Here is a 14,357-nt window from a genome sequence, read left to right on the forward strand (position 1 = left end):
TCATTCCGAGTTCCCTTTATTTGTCTGAAATGCTAAGCTAAATTACATAAATACATCATGTTCATATTCTTGTACAAAACATTCATAGGACACAACGAGGGAGAGGCTGAGTGTGTCCGTGTGCTGTTGAAGGAGCTCGCGTTTCGCTGTTGGCAGAGCGAGAGGAGCGCGAGCTGGGGTCGATCCAAGCGCGGCTCAGGCGGACGTGTCGAACAGCCTCTCGATCATCTCCTCCACTTCCTCCGGTCGATACTTGTGATACTTCTCGGGGTTCTTGGTGAAGGAGATGTTGGCGCATCTAGAAGGAACAGGAAAGACAGACAGGTCAGTGTGACGGGATCAGACCACAGGCGGTTCTGATTGGCCGGCAGACATCTGTCAAGATCAGGACACCTCAGTCACTCGTTCACCGTTCCCTGATAGAAACTCGGTGGTTGACTGGATAGTTGGCAGTAAGGTGCAGTGTCACACCTTTGGTATGGAAGCTGTGACACTGCGTTGCAGCGGTAGCGGCAGAGAGGATTATACGTGCTCCCACTTATTTAAACGCAAACGGCTTGGTGGCCTTTCAGTTGCCGTTCCTGTGGTCCCACCCCCACACCCTCGTTAACACTTCGTGTAGCAGATCAGAGTCTTCCCGTTCCCGACGGCTGAATTTCCAGCCGGTTCTGAGACGGTTGAGGTTGTTCCGGCGAAGTCTGTGATCTCTTGCGTGCGGCCGGACACGCTGCTTGTTGTTGCTTTAATGAAACACCAGGTCAAAACATGACATAATTTAAAAACCTTCTCCGCCAACAGTTACGCTTCACACCGATACCCGTTTGGTGACTGGTGAAACAGACGCAGGGTTAAACTGGACACAAACTATAAGGATTTGAAAGCAGCTTCTTCGTTTCCATTGGTGAGGAGTCATTTAACACTGATGCAGAAGATTATAAGATTATAAAGACTTTGGAGAACATTACACCAGAAAACCAACACTGCAATCTGCAGAATTTTAAAATGTCCACGTTTGGTTCCCCCTTGTGGCAGCATCAGTTCAGCTCCACATAGTGACTTGTACCTTTATATACAGTATTTAATAGTACATCAGTCACCAAGTCGCCATAGTTCCGCAGAGCAACGTTCTCTCTGACCATCTGTACTTTCACTTCATTCTCTCGTTCCAGCTGTGACTGTTTGCCGATTTTCTTCATTATATTTGACAGTAAACCAAACGTTTCCGATGGTCAGCCCTTCAAAGCCGTTTGCGTACATCAGCTTGGCAACTGATATGGTAACCAGTGGCAGTGTATCTGACCACCAGTTTTCCAGGTTTGCCTCTTTTTTCTCAAAGGACTATTTTAAATTAAATTCTACACACACTGCCTTCGACATAATCCCTTACACTGTTTACTGTGTGGCAAAGATACTTCACATGAGGACTGCAACTAATGAATACTTTCATTGTTGATTAATTTGATGATTGTGGTCTATTCAACGCCGAAACAAATCACGACGTTTTCAAATGTTTTCTGCATCATTCAGTCCAAAACTCAAAGATATTCCGTTTACAACGATACGAAGAAGGAAAAAAAAAAAATCAGTCAATTCTCACACTGGAGTTGGAGCCAGAGAATAATTGGTAATAGATGATTTGAGTGGATCGGCTCATCGTTTCAGCTCCATATATTCAACCCCTGAGATTATATTGAAGACGAATTCTTGAGGATTGTGTCTGTTATGTTGAGTGGACTCCTCACCGCTGCAGGAACGCCCTGTACGCGTCCGACACCACTTTCTTCTGAGCCTGACGGATGAAGTCTCGCTGCTCTTTGTCAGGGATGGCCCAGCCCTTCTGGATCTTACACAACTCCTCCAACCCGTCATTAAAACCCTGAGGGGCAGCGGGGGGAGGGAGGGAGAGACAGAGAGGGGACAGGGAGAGAGAGGGGGAGGGAGGGAGGGAGAGAGAGGAGAGAGAGAGAGAGAGAGAGAGAGAGAGAGAGAGAGAGAGGGAGGGAGAGAGAGAGACAGAGAGGGGGAGAGAGAGGGAGAGAGAGAGAGAGGGAGAGAGAGAGAGAGGGAGAGAGAGAGAGGGAGGGAGAGACAGGGAGGGAGGGGGGGAGACAGAGAGAGACAGGGAGGGGGAGGGAGGGAGGGGGAGACAGAGAGAGACAGGGAGGGAGAGGGAGAGAGAGGGAGACAGGGAGAGAGAGACGGAGAGGGAGAGGAGGAGACAGAAGGGGGGGTCAGACTTGCAGCAAACACTGACAGCTTGTTCTTTCATATTCAGATTCCATAGGTGCTGACACAGTGTAGACTGGTGTAGGATCTGACATGTGCTGCCAGAAGTGATTCTGTTCTCACCTTGAATTTGTCTTTAATCACTTGTCGCTCTTTGTCTTTCAGCTGGAGGAAGACAGGACTTCAGTTGCATAGAAAACCTCATACAAACGCAGACACATTCGTGACAAAAGGCAAAAAGACTCAGGTAGAACGAATGCCAAACATTTCCTTTAAAGATCATTTTAAAATATGTTTCCGTGTCCTCCAGGTGCCAGGTCCATGTTTTTGGATCCAAAGAATATGCAAACATTTGGCTACTTAGGAGAAATTCTCCAACTATGTGATTGTCACGTAGACATAAATTGGGTTTGACATCATCAGTCAAGTCAGTCCAAACTGCTCCGGCTATAATTTGTGAATATAGATGAGCGGTGAGCCTGTTTTGGGGTCGACCTGTGAGAGAGACACAGCCCTCACTGGGCCCCTGCTGAACTGGCACACTATCAACTTCTCCCCAGTGCTAAAAATCATACAGGTGTGTTGAAGCTGACACCTCTGGACCAAAGGTGGCCGAGTGTTTGCTGTTCTCCGAGAATGAAAGTTAATAAAGTTCTGACCTTGGTGCCGGGTTGGAGGACGGGCATGTTCTTGTCTGTCAGGTGCTCTGTGACTTTCAGCCAGCTGCGACGGAAGGAAATATAGCGGGTTAAAACACAGATGTGAAGGACACGGGGCGTGTCTGGGTCCATGTCTACGTTTACCTGCGCTGGTACATCTGGATCTGCTGCTCTATCAGCTCCTTGTATGAAATCTCAGCTTTCTTCTGGGTCACAGTTACCAGCTGGATCAGCTCGGACCTGAAGACAGTTACAGGTGAGACCCGGGACACTGAACAGTCAGACGTTTGCCTTCTCAGTTAAAAGGACCGAGGCTGCGACTAACAATTGTTTTTACTGATCGGCTAATCTGCCGATCCGTTCTTAGCTTCGTCGTTCATTACGTCAAAAATGGTCTAAAATGCGCAACGTCACAGAGCCAAATGTGACGTCTTCAAAAGTCCAAAGACCCCAAAATATTTAGTTTACAATGATAAATGACAAAGAAAATAAGGAATTCTTCTCATTTGAGAGGCTGCAATTGGAGAATATTGGACATCGTTTCACTATTTTTGCTTGAAAAATGACTGAAACCGTCGATGATCAAAATAGTTGCATATCATTTTTCTGTAAACTGACCAGTCAATCAATCAACTAAAGGTTTCAGCTCTAAAAGGAAGTGTACCATTGGTTTTTTTTAACGTTATGTTTTAGCCCATGAACAATGTAACGCTCAGTGGCCCCTTTACCTGGTACGGTCTACTGCAATCCAGTACAACAGATCTGCCATAAAGTCTCAGGAGCTCATGACGTTCAGTTATATGTTTATTACTGAGGTCGTAGTTAAAGCTGCCGGTGTACGGGACATTATTTTGAGGCGTTTCTACATTTTTGTCCTTCCTATTTACAAACATAAGTCAATATAATGCGCTCCAGTACAGCAGCATCACTAACTACGCCATCAATGATAAACATAGAACAGTGTCAACAGAAACTGAACATTATAAACTTATTAAATGTCGTTTTTATGGCAGAGCGGTTGAACCGGAATGCAATAGATGATCCAGCTGTACCTAATAAAGTGGCCACTGACTGTAATCCGTCGACAAATTACCCAGTAACTATGATGGATCACACATCTCATGCATCTAATAATAGATTTTCATTATGTATATCATTATGTCTTATGATGCCTGGAACGACAAAAAATTCCAAAAATCTGAAAGACGGCCACATGATTTGCAAAATAGTGTTTTATCCAATCTAAATATCTTATCAATAAAAAAATCTAATTTAATTAATTTTATATCAAGAGGTTGTAACTTCTGCTTGCCTGTCATACACACTGGTATTTCACATATGATCAATATTCCTCCTTTATCCCTTTTTGCTTTGTTTGTGCTCCAACATGAATCATTAACTGTTGCAGCAAATATTCAGTTACATTCTCATCAGTCGCAAACTTAAGATAATTTGTAGATTTTATGACAATTGTAAACTGGATCAGCACATTATCGTCAACCACTTATTTTTGTCTCAACTGGGTATTTGATGTCTTCATGACAGTAACAGTTACTCAGCATATCAGTTAATTATTAGTTAATTAGTTTTGTCTGACCAACAGTAACAAACCCCAAAAATATTCAGTTTTCAAAAACATAAAAACAGAGAAGCAACGGTTTTGGTTTGATGGATAGTTCAAACTTCCGAAAATGGTTTCAAATTTATCTTCTTTATCTTCTAAGACTGTAAATATTTGTAGTTGAGTAGCTAAAACCTGCAAAAACGCCGGTAAGGTCAAAAGTTGGTTCCGAAGAATACAAATGATTGTAAAATTAGTTAGAACATTAAAACTACAAATCGCTGTCTCAGTTTTGTTTTTGTTGTGTTTGTAACGGAACCAGTGAATCATCATTATCAGTGGCAACGTAAACATATATCGATTATATCATAAGAGATTCTGATCATCGAGGTCAGAGTTGAAATTCCGCAGCCTGTGTAATTACAGGTAATTAGCACAGATAATTCCCGACACCGCCCGATGGTCACGGACGGAGGAAATCACACTCACTTCTCCAGGGACTTCAGGATGTAGTTGTAGTTGTTGTGTAGGAAAATGGCACTCAGAGCCGAATCCTCGTACACTTTGGATTTACTGAGCAAGTTCAGCTGCAAGTTTCCCAACACCTTACCTGAAAGAACAGAGTCATCCATCAGTTCACAAACCAGAACCTGGACATTTTTACAACAGGGAGGTGGCGCACGGGTCAAATGCAGCCACGGATTTCTTGTATACGTACATATGTAAGTGCTGAGGAGCCTTTTGTTGAAATCGGAGGTGTAGCTACTTGCTGATGAACTTGTCTCTGGAAAAAATACAGACGGTGTTAGAACGATCAGTACTTTAAATTCAATGAATGACTTTTACTACTTAACTGAATCTCGTGACACTTCTTTTATCTTCTGTTTCGATTAAGAGCAGGGAGAGGTCTACATCTCCACTAAAACTCTTCTTTTGAAGATTAGCATAAATTACAGAGGAGGTACTTTCTTTCAACCTGCACTTCAGCGCATGCACATCACAGCTGAGTGTCTCCTCTCCTGTCGTTCTGCATTAAATAGCTGCTATTACAGTTTCAAGAAAGAGCACGAAAACAGAACTTCACAATCAATCAGACATTCAGACTCCGACTCGTCAGGGGCCTGCACACCGTCTTTTGCTTACCTCGGGGGTCTAAAGGTATATTGTAAGTGTCCCCCAGTACTAAAAGGGCCGAGGCAAGGCAAAAGAGAAGAGAAAGAGAAAGAAGCACAAGTGTAAAAAGGTTAGAAAAGATTTGTTAGTGCAGCGTAAGCCAAGTAAGCAAACAGTCATCAGCCAGGCAGCGGGGGTTTGAAAAGGAAGGAGGGTAAATCTGCAATCAAAACAGCAATCTGAGGCTGCACGTGGCAAGAAGGAGGAAACGCAGAGGGGGTGACGGTGAAAACCCACTGGAGGAGGTCACAGATACAGAATGAGTGAGGGAGAAACTAGGAAACCTGACAGTGGTGGACTGGTGCTACTGGGACACAGAGCTTGTGAATGAGGTCTAGGCTGAGTGAGGGTCCATGCGATCATTTCTTTTATATTCAAAGACCATTTGTCCACCTCTTACATCAGTTATCTACTAATGTGGATCTTATCTGGACTGATGACGCACAGATACAGTATTTGGACAGTGACACTTCTTTCTTGTACTTCAGTACTTTGGATCTGAAATAATAACAAAACGACTGTGATCTTAAAGCGAGAAAAATGATTTCTCGGCTGCTTGATTTATCACCTTATAGAGCTGATCTTGTGAACTTGTTAGCAAACAGTTGCTTATTTCCACATCCAGCAGTTACAGAGCAACATGATCCTTCATCTGGATCTGCTGTTTGTGTCCAACCCAATGAATCTAAGTCCAGGATTCCCTCTTCTTTTAGCTCTGGTTTTGGTCTCCACCAGCTCCTGAGGGAACATCTGGCTCTTTAGCTGCTAAATGCTCCACTATGTTCACCAGCTTGTCTCTGACTTTGCCATCTGGGTGCTACACTGGGTTTTTAGAGCTTTGTCTGGCGGGTACACTGATGAAAGGAGTGAAAGTGAACCAGTTAAGTTACAGGCTGTGAAACCAAAACAATGAGATGAGAGAAGCTAAAAAGCTCCATACAGCCGAGGGCGGCGTTCAGAGTTGATGATATTTCGGTGTAGGTTTGTCATTATGAGTGAGTCCTGTCACGTGACACACAGTCATTTCACCCATTGCTGATATAAAAACACTGACCAGTGCAGCTTCAAAGTTTTGACTCTTTGCTCAAATTTAAGAGTACAGGAATATATTCATATATAGAGTTTATGAATTGTAGCCCTTTTTATACTTTATACTCTATTCCCAGTGGTGGGGGACAGATAGTAGTTCGATGAGTTTACATAAACTTAAATGAAGTCAGAATTTTTCATATTTGTTTGTAAGATCCAGGAGTTTTTCTAAGAATTTACAAATATCAGTCCCTTTCTAGGAAATTTCGGGCAAATATGGGGCCTGTAAAATAAGGCGTTAACATTCCTCTGGCTGGACTGAAAAATGTCTCGGCTGCTTGCGATTGTGCCTCAGATCACTGTCCTGCTGCTTCGTCCTAAAATTTGAGGACTGTGTATGAAAAGGGCTTACATGTACTAAACTGATCACTCATTGTGGATGTGAACACCCAAATGAAAGCGGAAAGCCAGCACCTTAACCTCATAGTTTCATTTCACACTGAATGTGCTGGAGAACAGCGCCGAAAATGAAGAACATACCACCGTGGAAATACTATCGGACAGAACAATAAGTGTAACGTGAAGGCTGATGGAGGACCTGCACTAAATGTCTGTTTGTGCTGTAATGTAGCTGACAGGCGCCGCAGGAAACAGCACTTTACCAGCGTAGCGGAGCAGCGGGAGGTGTACGCTAACCAGAGCTAACCCTCTGTACCTTGGGAGGCCAGCATGGCTCCAGCTGTCTCGTGGAAGTCCAGCAGCTGCTGCAGGAACAGGATGGCCTGCGGGAGAGAGGTCAAGGTAAGCATCACCGCAGCTTACTCATTAAACTGACACGCTCCGCTCGGCGCTGTTAGCCGTTCCCAAGGAGACCACCTAGGTCCCCAGAGACGGACAAACAGCAAAGTCCTTGTGGACAGGTGCGCACAGAGCACATAAATCCACTGCTGTTACACAACAGAGAGGTAAAGTGAGTGTGAGCTTACATTGCTGGTCAGTTCGTGGACTGTTCCATCTTTGGGCATGTTGTACTCTTTATCGGGGTCGTTCTGTGGTTAGACAGGAGAGAATTCAGTCAATCGCGTTCTAATGATTACCGAGTGACTGGTGACGGATATAAATTCAGGCGTCTTGCCTTGATGCTGTCTGCAAACTCCTCCAGAGCTTTGGCTCCAATAGTCTCCATCGATGTGATGAGTGTAGGCAGCTTGTTCTTGGTGCTCGCTGCCGTTCCCTGCAGACAAGGACAAACACATTTAACTCCAAAATCGCAATAAAAGATTATTATTGTGCTTCGTATTCTCTTGCTCCTACGCAGCATAATGCCGCGCAAATAACGAGACAGGTTGAGACCTGTAGAGTCGCGTCAAACTCGGACTTGTTCATTTTCAGGTGTCTCAGGATGGGGAAGATGGTGAGGACGGCTGAGTAGTCGTGACGCATTATGGCCCTGCGAGCCGCAGACACGATGTTGTCTCCCTCTAGCATCAGGTTGTCCAGTGCCTCCTGTGGACAAAGGACAAAATGAAATTAATGTAGATACTACAGCGCAGATGCGGCTCAGGAAGTAACTCATTTCACGGAACGAGCTTGGACAGGTGACAGTTTAGTTACTATGAAAACTTCTGTTTTAAATCGGACCTGGTCATGCAGGTTCACAGTGGCTGGTCCCACCTTATTCTCTCAACATCATAAACAAAAACTGCATGCTACTGCCCGTCATCCGGTGAAAAAACAATCCTGTTTCCTAAAGAAAGTGTGTAGCACAGCAGTCTCTCACAGGGCAAAAATAATCCATCATAAATCTGGATTTCAATTACTGACATCAAACATGTCTTCAACAGATCTGGTCATTCTGAAAAAGAAAAAATATCACAATTGAGTTTAAGAGGCATGAAAGTAGGACACGCATATTTTTGGCTCGGAACTGAAATGGGTTTAAAAAAAAAAAAAAAAAAACCTTTATGTCGAGACTTTCCAGTGAGTTTAAGTATTTCAGTAGAAGAAAAAACAGCTGCACTTTAAATAACACTGCTTACCAATACTACTTTTAAACACTTTTAAACAAACTCCATGAGTGTTTTTCACATTAACAACATTTCATTTAACAGAACCTGATCAACTAGATATTTTGTAACACTTGGAAACACTGGGAACCTCGCGCCCCAGCGTCTGCCCGAACCGCCACATAAAAATGCCCTCTCATTTCTCTGTCTGACCTGAATGAGGGAGTCAAACGTCTTCTTCTGGTGGTGCTCGGGGATGATTTCTGTCAGGAGGGCGTACTCGCTCTGAGCCAGCTTGACAAAGGCACTGATGCAGTGGATGTAGGAGTCGATCTCGATGTCCAGGACGTCATCCTTTCCTGAGAGGTACATGAGGAAACGTCGAGTCAGCCGGTGAACAAAAAGATTTTCATTTCAGACACGGGGTCTGATGCTGTGGATGGCGGCTAACGAGCAGTTACTGAGTCTGTATGTGTTCAGATGAAGGTATTTATCTCCAGACTATGTGTTTATGCTGCAGGCTGTGACTCTACTAGTATGAAAAAAGGAAATGATGTGTGTCAAGGGTGGAGCAGGTGAGACTTTTATAGAAAAACGCCTTATCGGCCTTGTTTTTGGTCATGTTCCTTCTCGTTCCCACATGTTCCCGTCACTCACCTGTGGCGGCCCCGTGCTTCTCGGTCAGGGAGTCAGAGTGTAGTTTGACCCGCAGGTCGTGATCGTAACCTGGTGGGTGGGGCGGCAGGGAGACGGGCCTAGTCAAACCACCGGGGTCATGACTAGACCAGAGGGAAGGGGGGGACAAACCTGAACCGGGAACAGCTGTACTGACCGCCACCGAGCACCAGAGGGGGGAGGAGGGGAGGAAGCAGGGCAGACCCACTGAAGTCAGGTGGGGGGGCCGAAGCGCCCGGAGAGGTTGGGTTTGTGCGTGTGACTCATGTCTAAAGTTAGTCAGTGTGTGTTAAAACTACAAGACAGAAACCAGCTTGAACAGAGAAGTCACAACAACCTTTAACTGACTGCAGCTCTTCAACACTCTGGCACTGCTCAATGTCACTAAGACAAAGACTGTTTAGCTTTTGTTCTACCCAATTCCCTTCAGCTTGCTTCCATCAACCACTGGTTCAACTTTAAGGCGCCCTGTGGGGTCTTCTTGTAAACAAACACAGGTACAATATGTTTACATTCAGTGTTACCGTCCGAAACACACTGTGCGTAACCTTGAGGCCTGACAAGTGTGTGTTCATAAAACATTTTCAGAGCCAATTTTAGGGATGATTTTGAAACTGGCTTTGTTGACATCCACGTTTGCTAGCTTAGCTCACTAGTCTTCTTCTTACCCGCCTTTGCTGGTGCATTGCTACATTATCGCCACCAACTGTCGAATTTATATCCCCCCCACGTGCTAGCGGGTGCAGTAAAGCACGAGATACAAACAAAATGGGCACCCGCTTGTGAAAACGTTACTCCAAAGCCGTAATAGCGCTCGATTTAAATTTAGGTCATTTATCGATCAAAAATCTCAAACATTTTCAGGTTCCAGCTTCTCAAGTGTGAAGATTAGCAAAAATGTCATCATGAGACTAGCTGATAGTAAATACTGTATATTTTTTGTACAATATTAAAATGAGAACTTACGTTTTCTTATTCTACTCCAGTTTTACATGTACTTGCAGAGCACTAGCACTAGTTTAGAAAAGGCTCACTATCGTCTCCTCCTTGAGCAAAAACAAAATACATCTGTTGGTTGCAGATTTCTATCAGTGGAGGATTTATAATATCTGTCTCTTCAATGATTTCTGATGGTTATCTCTATATGTAAGTCTTGTATTTTTATGTCTGCTGCAAAGAGAATTTCCCTTTAAGTGACATCAAATTAAATTAGTAAAGCAAAGTGACTTTTTTTTTTTTTTTTAACCACAGTGGTTCTGAAAAAGGACCCGGCTGTTGGTTCTGTCGGATTTACTCCGAAAACTGATGTTTATTATCTTTGTTAAATATAATGTAAATATTTTCTCCAATCCAGAGAAGCTCTGTTGGAAATGCCTAATCATGCTGTCATGAATATATCTGCCTCTTTATCCCTTGTAATGAGAAAAATACAAAACCAAACAGCAGCAGATCCTGAAATGAAAGATAAACTGTTGATTTACTTTTTTACTTTATTTTTTTTAAACAGTGACAAAGTGTTTTAGGATAAATGTTTTGGTTTTTAATCACTTCAGTTTATGTTTGGCCTCCGGCAGAGCAAGACCAGATATGATTTAAGATTTATTAAACAGCTGCAGTGACTAAAAGCTGCTGTGACTGTTGTAGGGAGATTTCAGTGCGCCTGTTGCACTAAATAGAAAACAGTGAAGCACAACATAACAGCATTACACCGTCAGCGAGGAGGGAGAAACAGACACCGAAGAGAAGACCGAGGTGCGTTACCTTCCAAAGGAGTGAGGTTAGAGCCCCCCTTTTTCCCATCCAGCCCATGCTGTGAGTACTGTTTCAGAAGGTTCTGAGCCTTGCGAATGGTCCCTGGTCCCATAAACCCAGAGACAGAGTCCAGAAGAGGAGGAGGGGGAGGAGGCAGCAAGGTCCAGACAGCCAAGAAAGAAGAAGAAGAAGAAGAAGGGGAGGAAGAAGAAGAAGAGGAAGAAGAAAAGGGAGAGCTAGGAAGTGAGTGATGAAACATAGACACCACATCCCTCCACCACCGAGACTGCCAGCACAGGTTTATATGTATGAAGGGGGGTGGGGGGCACAGCCTAGCACCACAGCTACACAACAGGGGGACCAGGTGAGAGACAGAGCAGACTACAGCTACACCGGGGCACATGTGCTGACACACACTGTACCCAGGGTGATGTAAGAGCAGAATAAACAGGTTAGGTCAGTTATAAACATGAAACAGCCATCACAATTCATACAGTTAAGTCATCTCCAGAATTACAATAACAGTTTGTTACATGGTTTAAACAGGTACAATCTACAGCACATTAATATTCTCAGGATTAAAACATAATATTCAGGCTTGGTTAGTAAGTTAGTAAACATGTCGCACACTTAAAGCTGCTTTCATTGATTGGTTTTTCTTTTGTTTGACACACTGAGGCAGAAAAACAAGCTGAGAAACACAAACCTCTGAGTTGTTGTTACGGCTAGCATGTTAGCAAACAGGTGCCTCTTTAAAAGCACGGAGACGAGCACAGAGCAACGGAAGCATGTTTGTGTCTAACGAAGAACTGTGTCTCCAGTATTCACCCTCCTCTTGGCTCCGTTTGTGGTCTGGGTCTCTCCTGCGTTACTCTGTGATTCAGCCCTAAGTTTCCTACGCAAACCTCAGGGGAAGAATCTAAATGTTGTTTTGAACCCGTTTTCTAGACGTGGTTGGTATCTTCATTGGTGGCCAACGCTTCGCTCCAAATTTTGGATTTCAACATGGAATTTGTCCCGAGCAAACATTTCATCATTCCAGACACACACAGTGGACGTCTGGTACCACAAAAATACCTTTAAAAAGGTACAACATGCTGTTAAAGAAAAGCTAATAAAAACGGTTTAGTTTTGATAATGTTTGAACACCATGTGACTGAATCACTGAGTAACAGGCAAACTGCTGAGGTCACATGCGGAGCCTGGTCTCCACCACCTCCTGAGAAGGATTATCTGGCCCTTTAGCTGCTAAATGCTTTTTTAACTTTTTGACCAGCTAGTTGCTAACTCTGTGCCTGCTGCTGAGACTGAACCATACAGTAAATGTGCCATAAAGCCAAAATAAATGAGCTACACAGAATCCAGAGGTGGCTGATAATTCTTGGGTTCATCCCTGCAAACAACCATTTTTACATCACAGATCTGATCCACTGCTAATACAAAAAATATATATTGATTAGTGGAAAACTGAAGTTTTTAACAAAATAAGATTGGGTCAGAAAAATCTCTCGTCTATCTCTGCAGTTTTTCCCGTTGACTACCACAGTATACATCTGTCCTCCCTCTTCACTGCCATAAAACCAAGCTCGACTCTCTGGAATAACGTCATCATTTTTCTTGTGAGTGGTGTTGTGGCATTTCAGCACAAGCAATAACAAGACCAAAGCTGCGCGTGCACGTTGAGGCAGTTCATTCAAATTCAAGCAGCGCTGTCAACAAAAGGATAAACACATTTCATTATTGAAACGGTGCAAACAGATTAGTGTCGGAGGAACCAGATTATCAGCTGTTTATTAGCTACAAACTCCTGATCACCACTACACACACTTCTGTTACAAACCTGTCACAGCACACACACCATCTCTGCAGCGCTAATTTACACAAACACTGTGAAAACTCCACGGCCTTTAGTTACATGGTGGTAAACTGGTGGGAACGCAGCAGCGGGAGGTTTTCATCGCAGTCTCGACCGAACACATCCATGATTCACTACTTGTTAGCGGTTCTTCTCACCAGCAGGACACACTGCACGAAATTACGGAGCGAAAATAGGGCTATGAGCAAGGATGCGTACCTCAGACAGCATTTTTAAACTTGTTTATGTTTTAAAAGTGTCTATAAAGGCAGGTGGGGGGCAGGAGCTACGTAAGGTTCACAGATAAATGAATAAATCACTGAATGGTGATAATTATCCCGATGACTTAATCCTTCCATTGTATATCAATAGTTACTGATGAGGAGCTATTTGATTTAAACAACTGCAACGAGTGAGTCTGTCAAATCGCCCTGCATCAATTCCCATGTGCAAGTGAATGTACAACATCGTGACACCTGTCTTCCTCTCAGGCTGCAGGTATGAACCTTCACCAATCACAGGGCAGAGTAGCCTCCCTGCAGCCTGAGCGGTGGAATCCAGGGCTGCTGATTGTGAAGCTAATTACTGTGAACACACGCCAATACTCCAAAATGCATATCACCCACCCCTAAATGTGAAGACACATCTGCTTATGTTTAAGAAGATGCGTCAACTTTTACCTCATAAGAGCAGTGAGTGAACCGCTGCAGATCTTGACTGGAGTTCCGTTAACCTGAGGTGAGGTTGATGGTATCGGCAGCCGATCGGGCTGCTACTGGGACAACCCACACAGCTTTTCAGTCTCTTACTCGCGCCGCTGCTGCAGTTTCCACGAGTGCACGACACCGTGAAACCAGAGGCCCACATGCATACCGTAAATAAGCTACTTCATCTCCCCAGAGAATAAATAACCTTCTACCGTCTGCACCTTTACGCTCCTACTTCTCATTGCTAAAAAACAAAAAACAACAAAAAACAAAACAACAACTCATGCTGTCTCTCATGTGCCGTGAAATATGGCATCCGACAGACAGGAGCAAGCAGGAAGGAGGCACACACACTAAAGCTTTGTGTTTACCTGGGATGTAGACTGTCATCACAACACAGGAATTATGAGAGAGGAAAGGATGAAGGATTAGTTAGAGCTGCTGTAAAATCACAGGGATACGCAGTGTGGGGTGGTGGTGAACTGGATAATCATCAGAGAGAGATCGTGGAGGATACGTGAAACTGAATAATGTGGCTGAATCGTGACCCAATCAACAGTCTGTAAACGTAGAGAAGATGTGGAGTTGTGTCTGCTGAAAGAGTGTTATCATTCTATAAACATCATTATGCAGAATCATGCTTGTTTGTTAGACTAATCTACTGAAGGGGGCTTGTAAACCGGAGTGCGATTACAGACCCACGTGGAGCGATAA

The 14,357-nt window shown here is 43.9% G+C and overlaps 1 protein-coding gene across 1 annotated transcript in view; it reads right to left on the minus strand.

Moving 5' to 3' along the window:
* The window catches only part of exoc7 (exocyst complex component 7), an 18,777-nt gene continuing 4,420 nt past the window's right edge, over nt 1–14,357 (minus strand). Inside the window, 14 exon segments of the mRNA XM_040136246.1 lie at nt 1–298; nt 1,743–1,876; nt 2,350–2,391; nt 2,886–2,949; nt 3,030–3,125; nt 4,936–5,056; nt 5,165–5,230; nt 7,364–7,430; nt 7,635–7,697; nt 7,784–7,882; nt 8,002–8,154; nt 8,868–9,013; nt 9,312–9,380; nt 14,015–14,026. Coding sequence (XP_039992180.1) covers nt 196–298; nt 1,743–1,876; nt 2,350–2,391; nt 2,886–2,949; nt 3,030–3,125; nt 4,936–5,056; nt 5,165–5,230; nt 7,364–7,430; nt 7,635–7,697; nt 7,784–7,882; nt 8,002–8,154; nt 8,868–9,013; nt 9,312–9,380; nt 14,015–14,026 — 1,235 coding nt within the window. The 3' untranslated portion in view covers nt 1–195.

The sequence above is a fragment of the Xiphias gladius genome, chromosome 9 (assembly GCF_016859285.1).
Source record: "Xiphias gladius isolate SHS-SW01 ecotype Sanya breed wild chromosome 9, ASM1685928v1, whole genome shotgun sequence".
Taxonomy (NCBI): Eukaryota; Metazoa; Chordata; class Actinopteri; order Istiophoriformes; family Xiphiidae; genus Xiphias; species Xiphias gladius.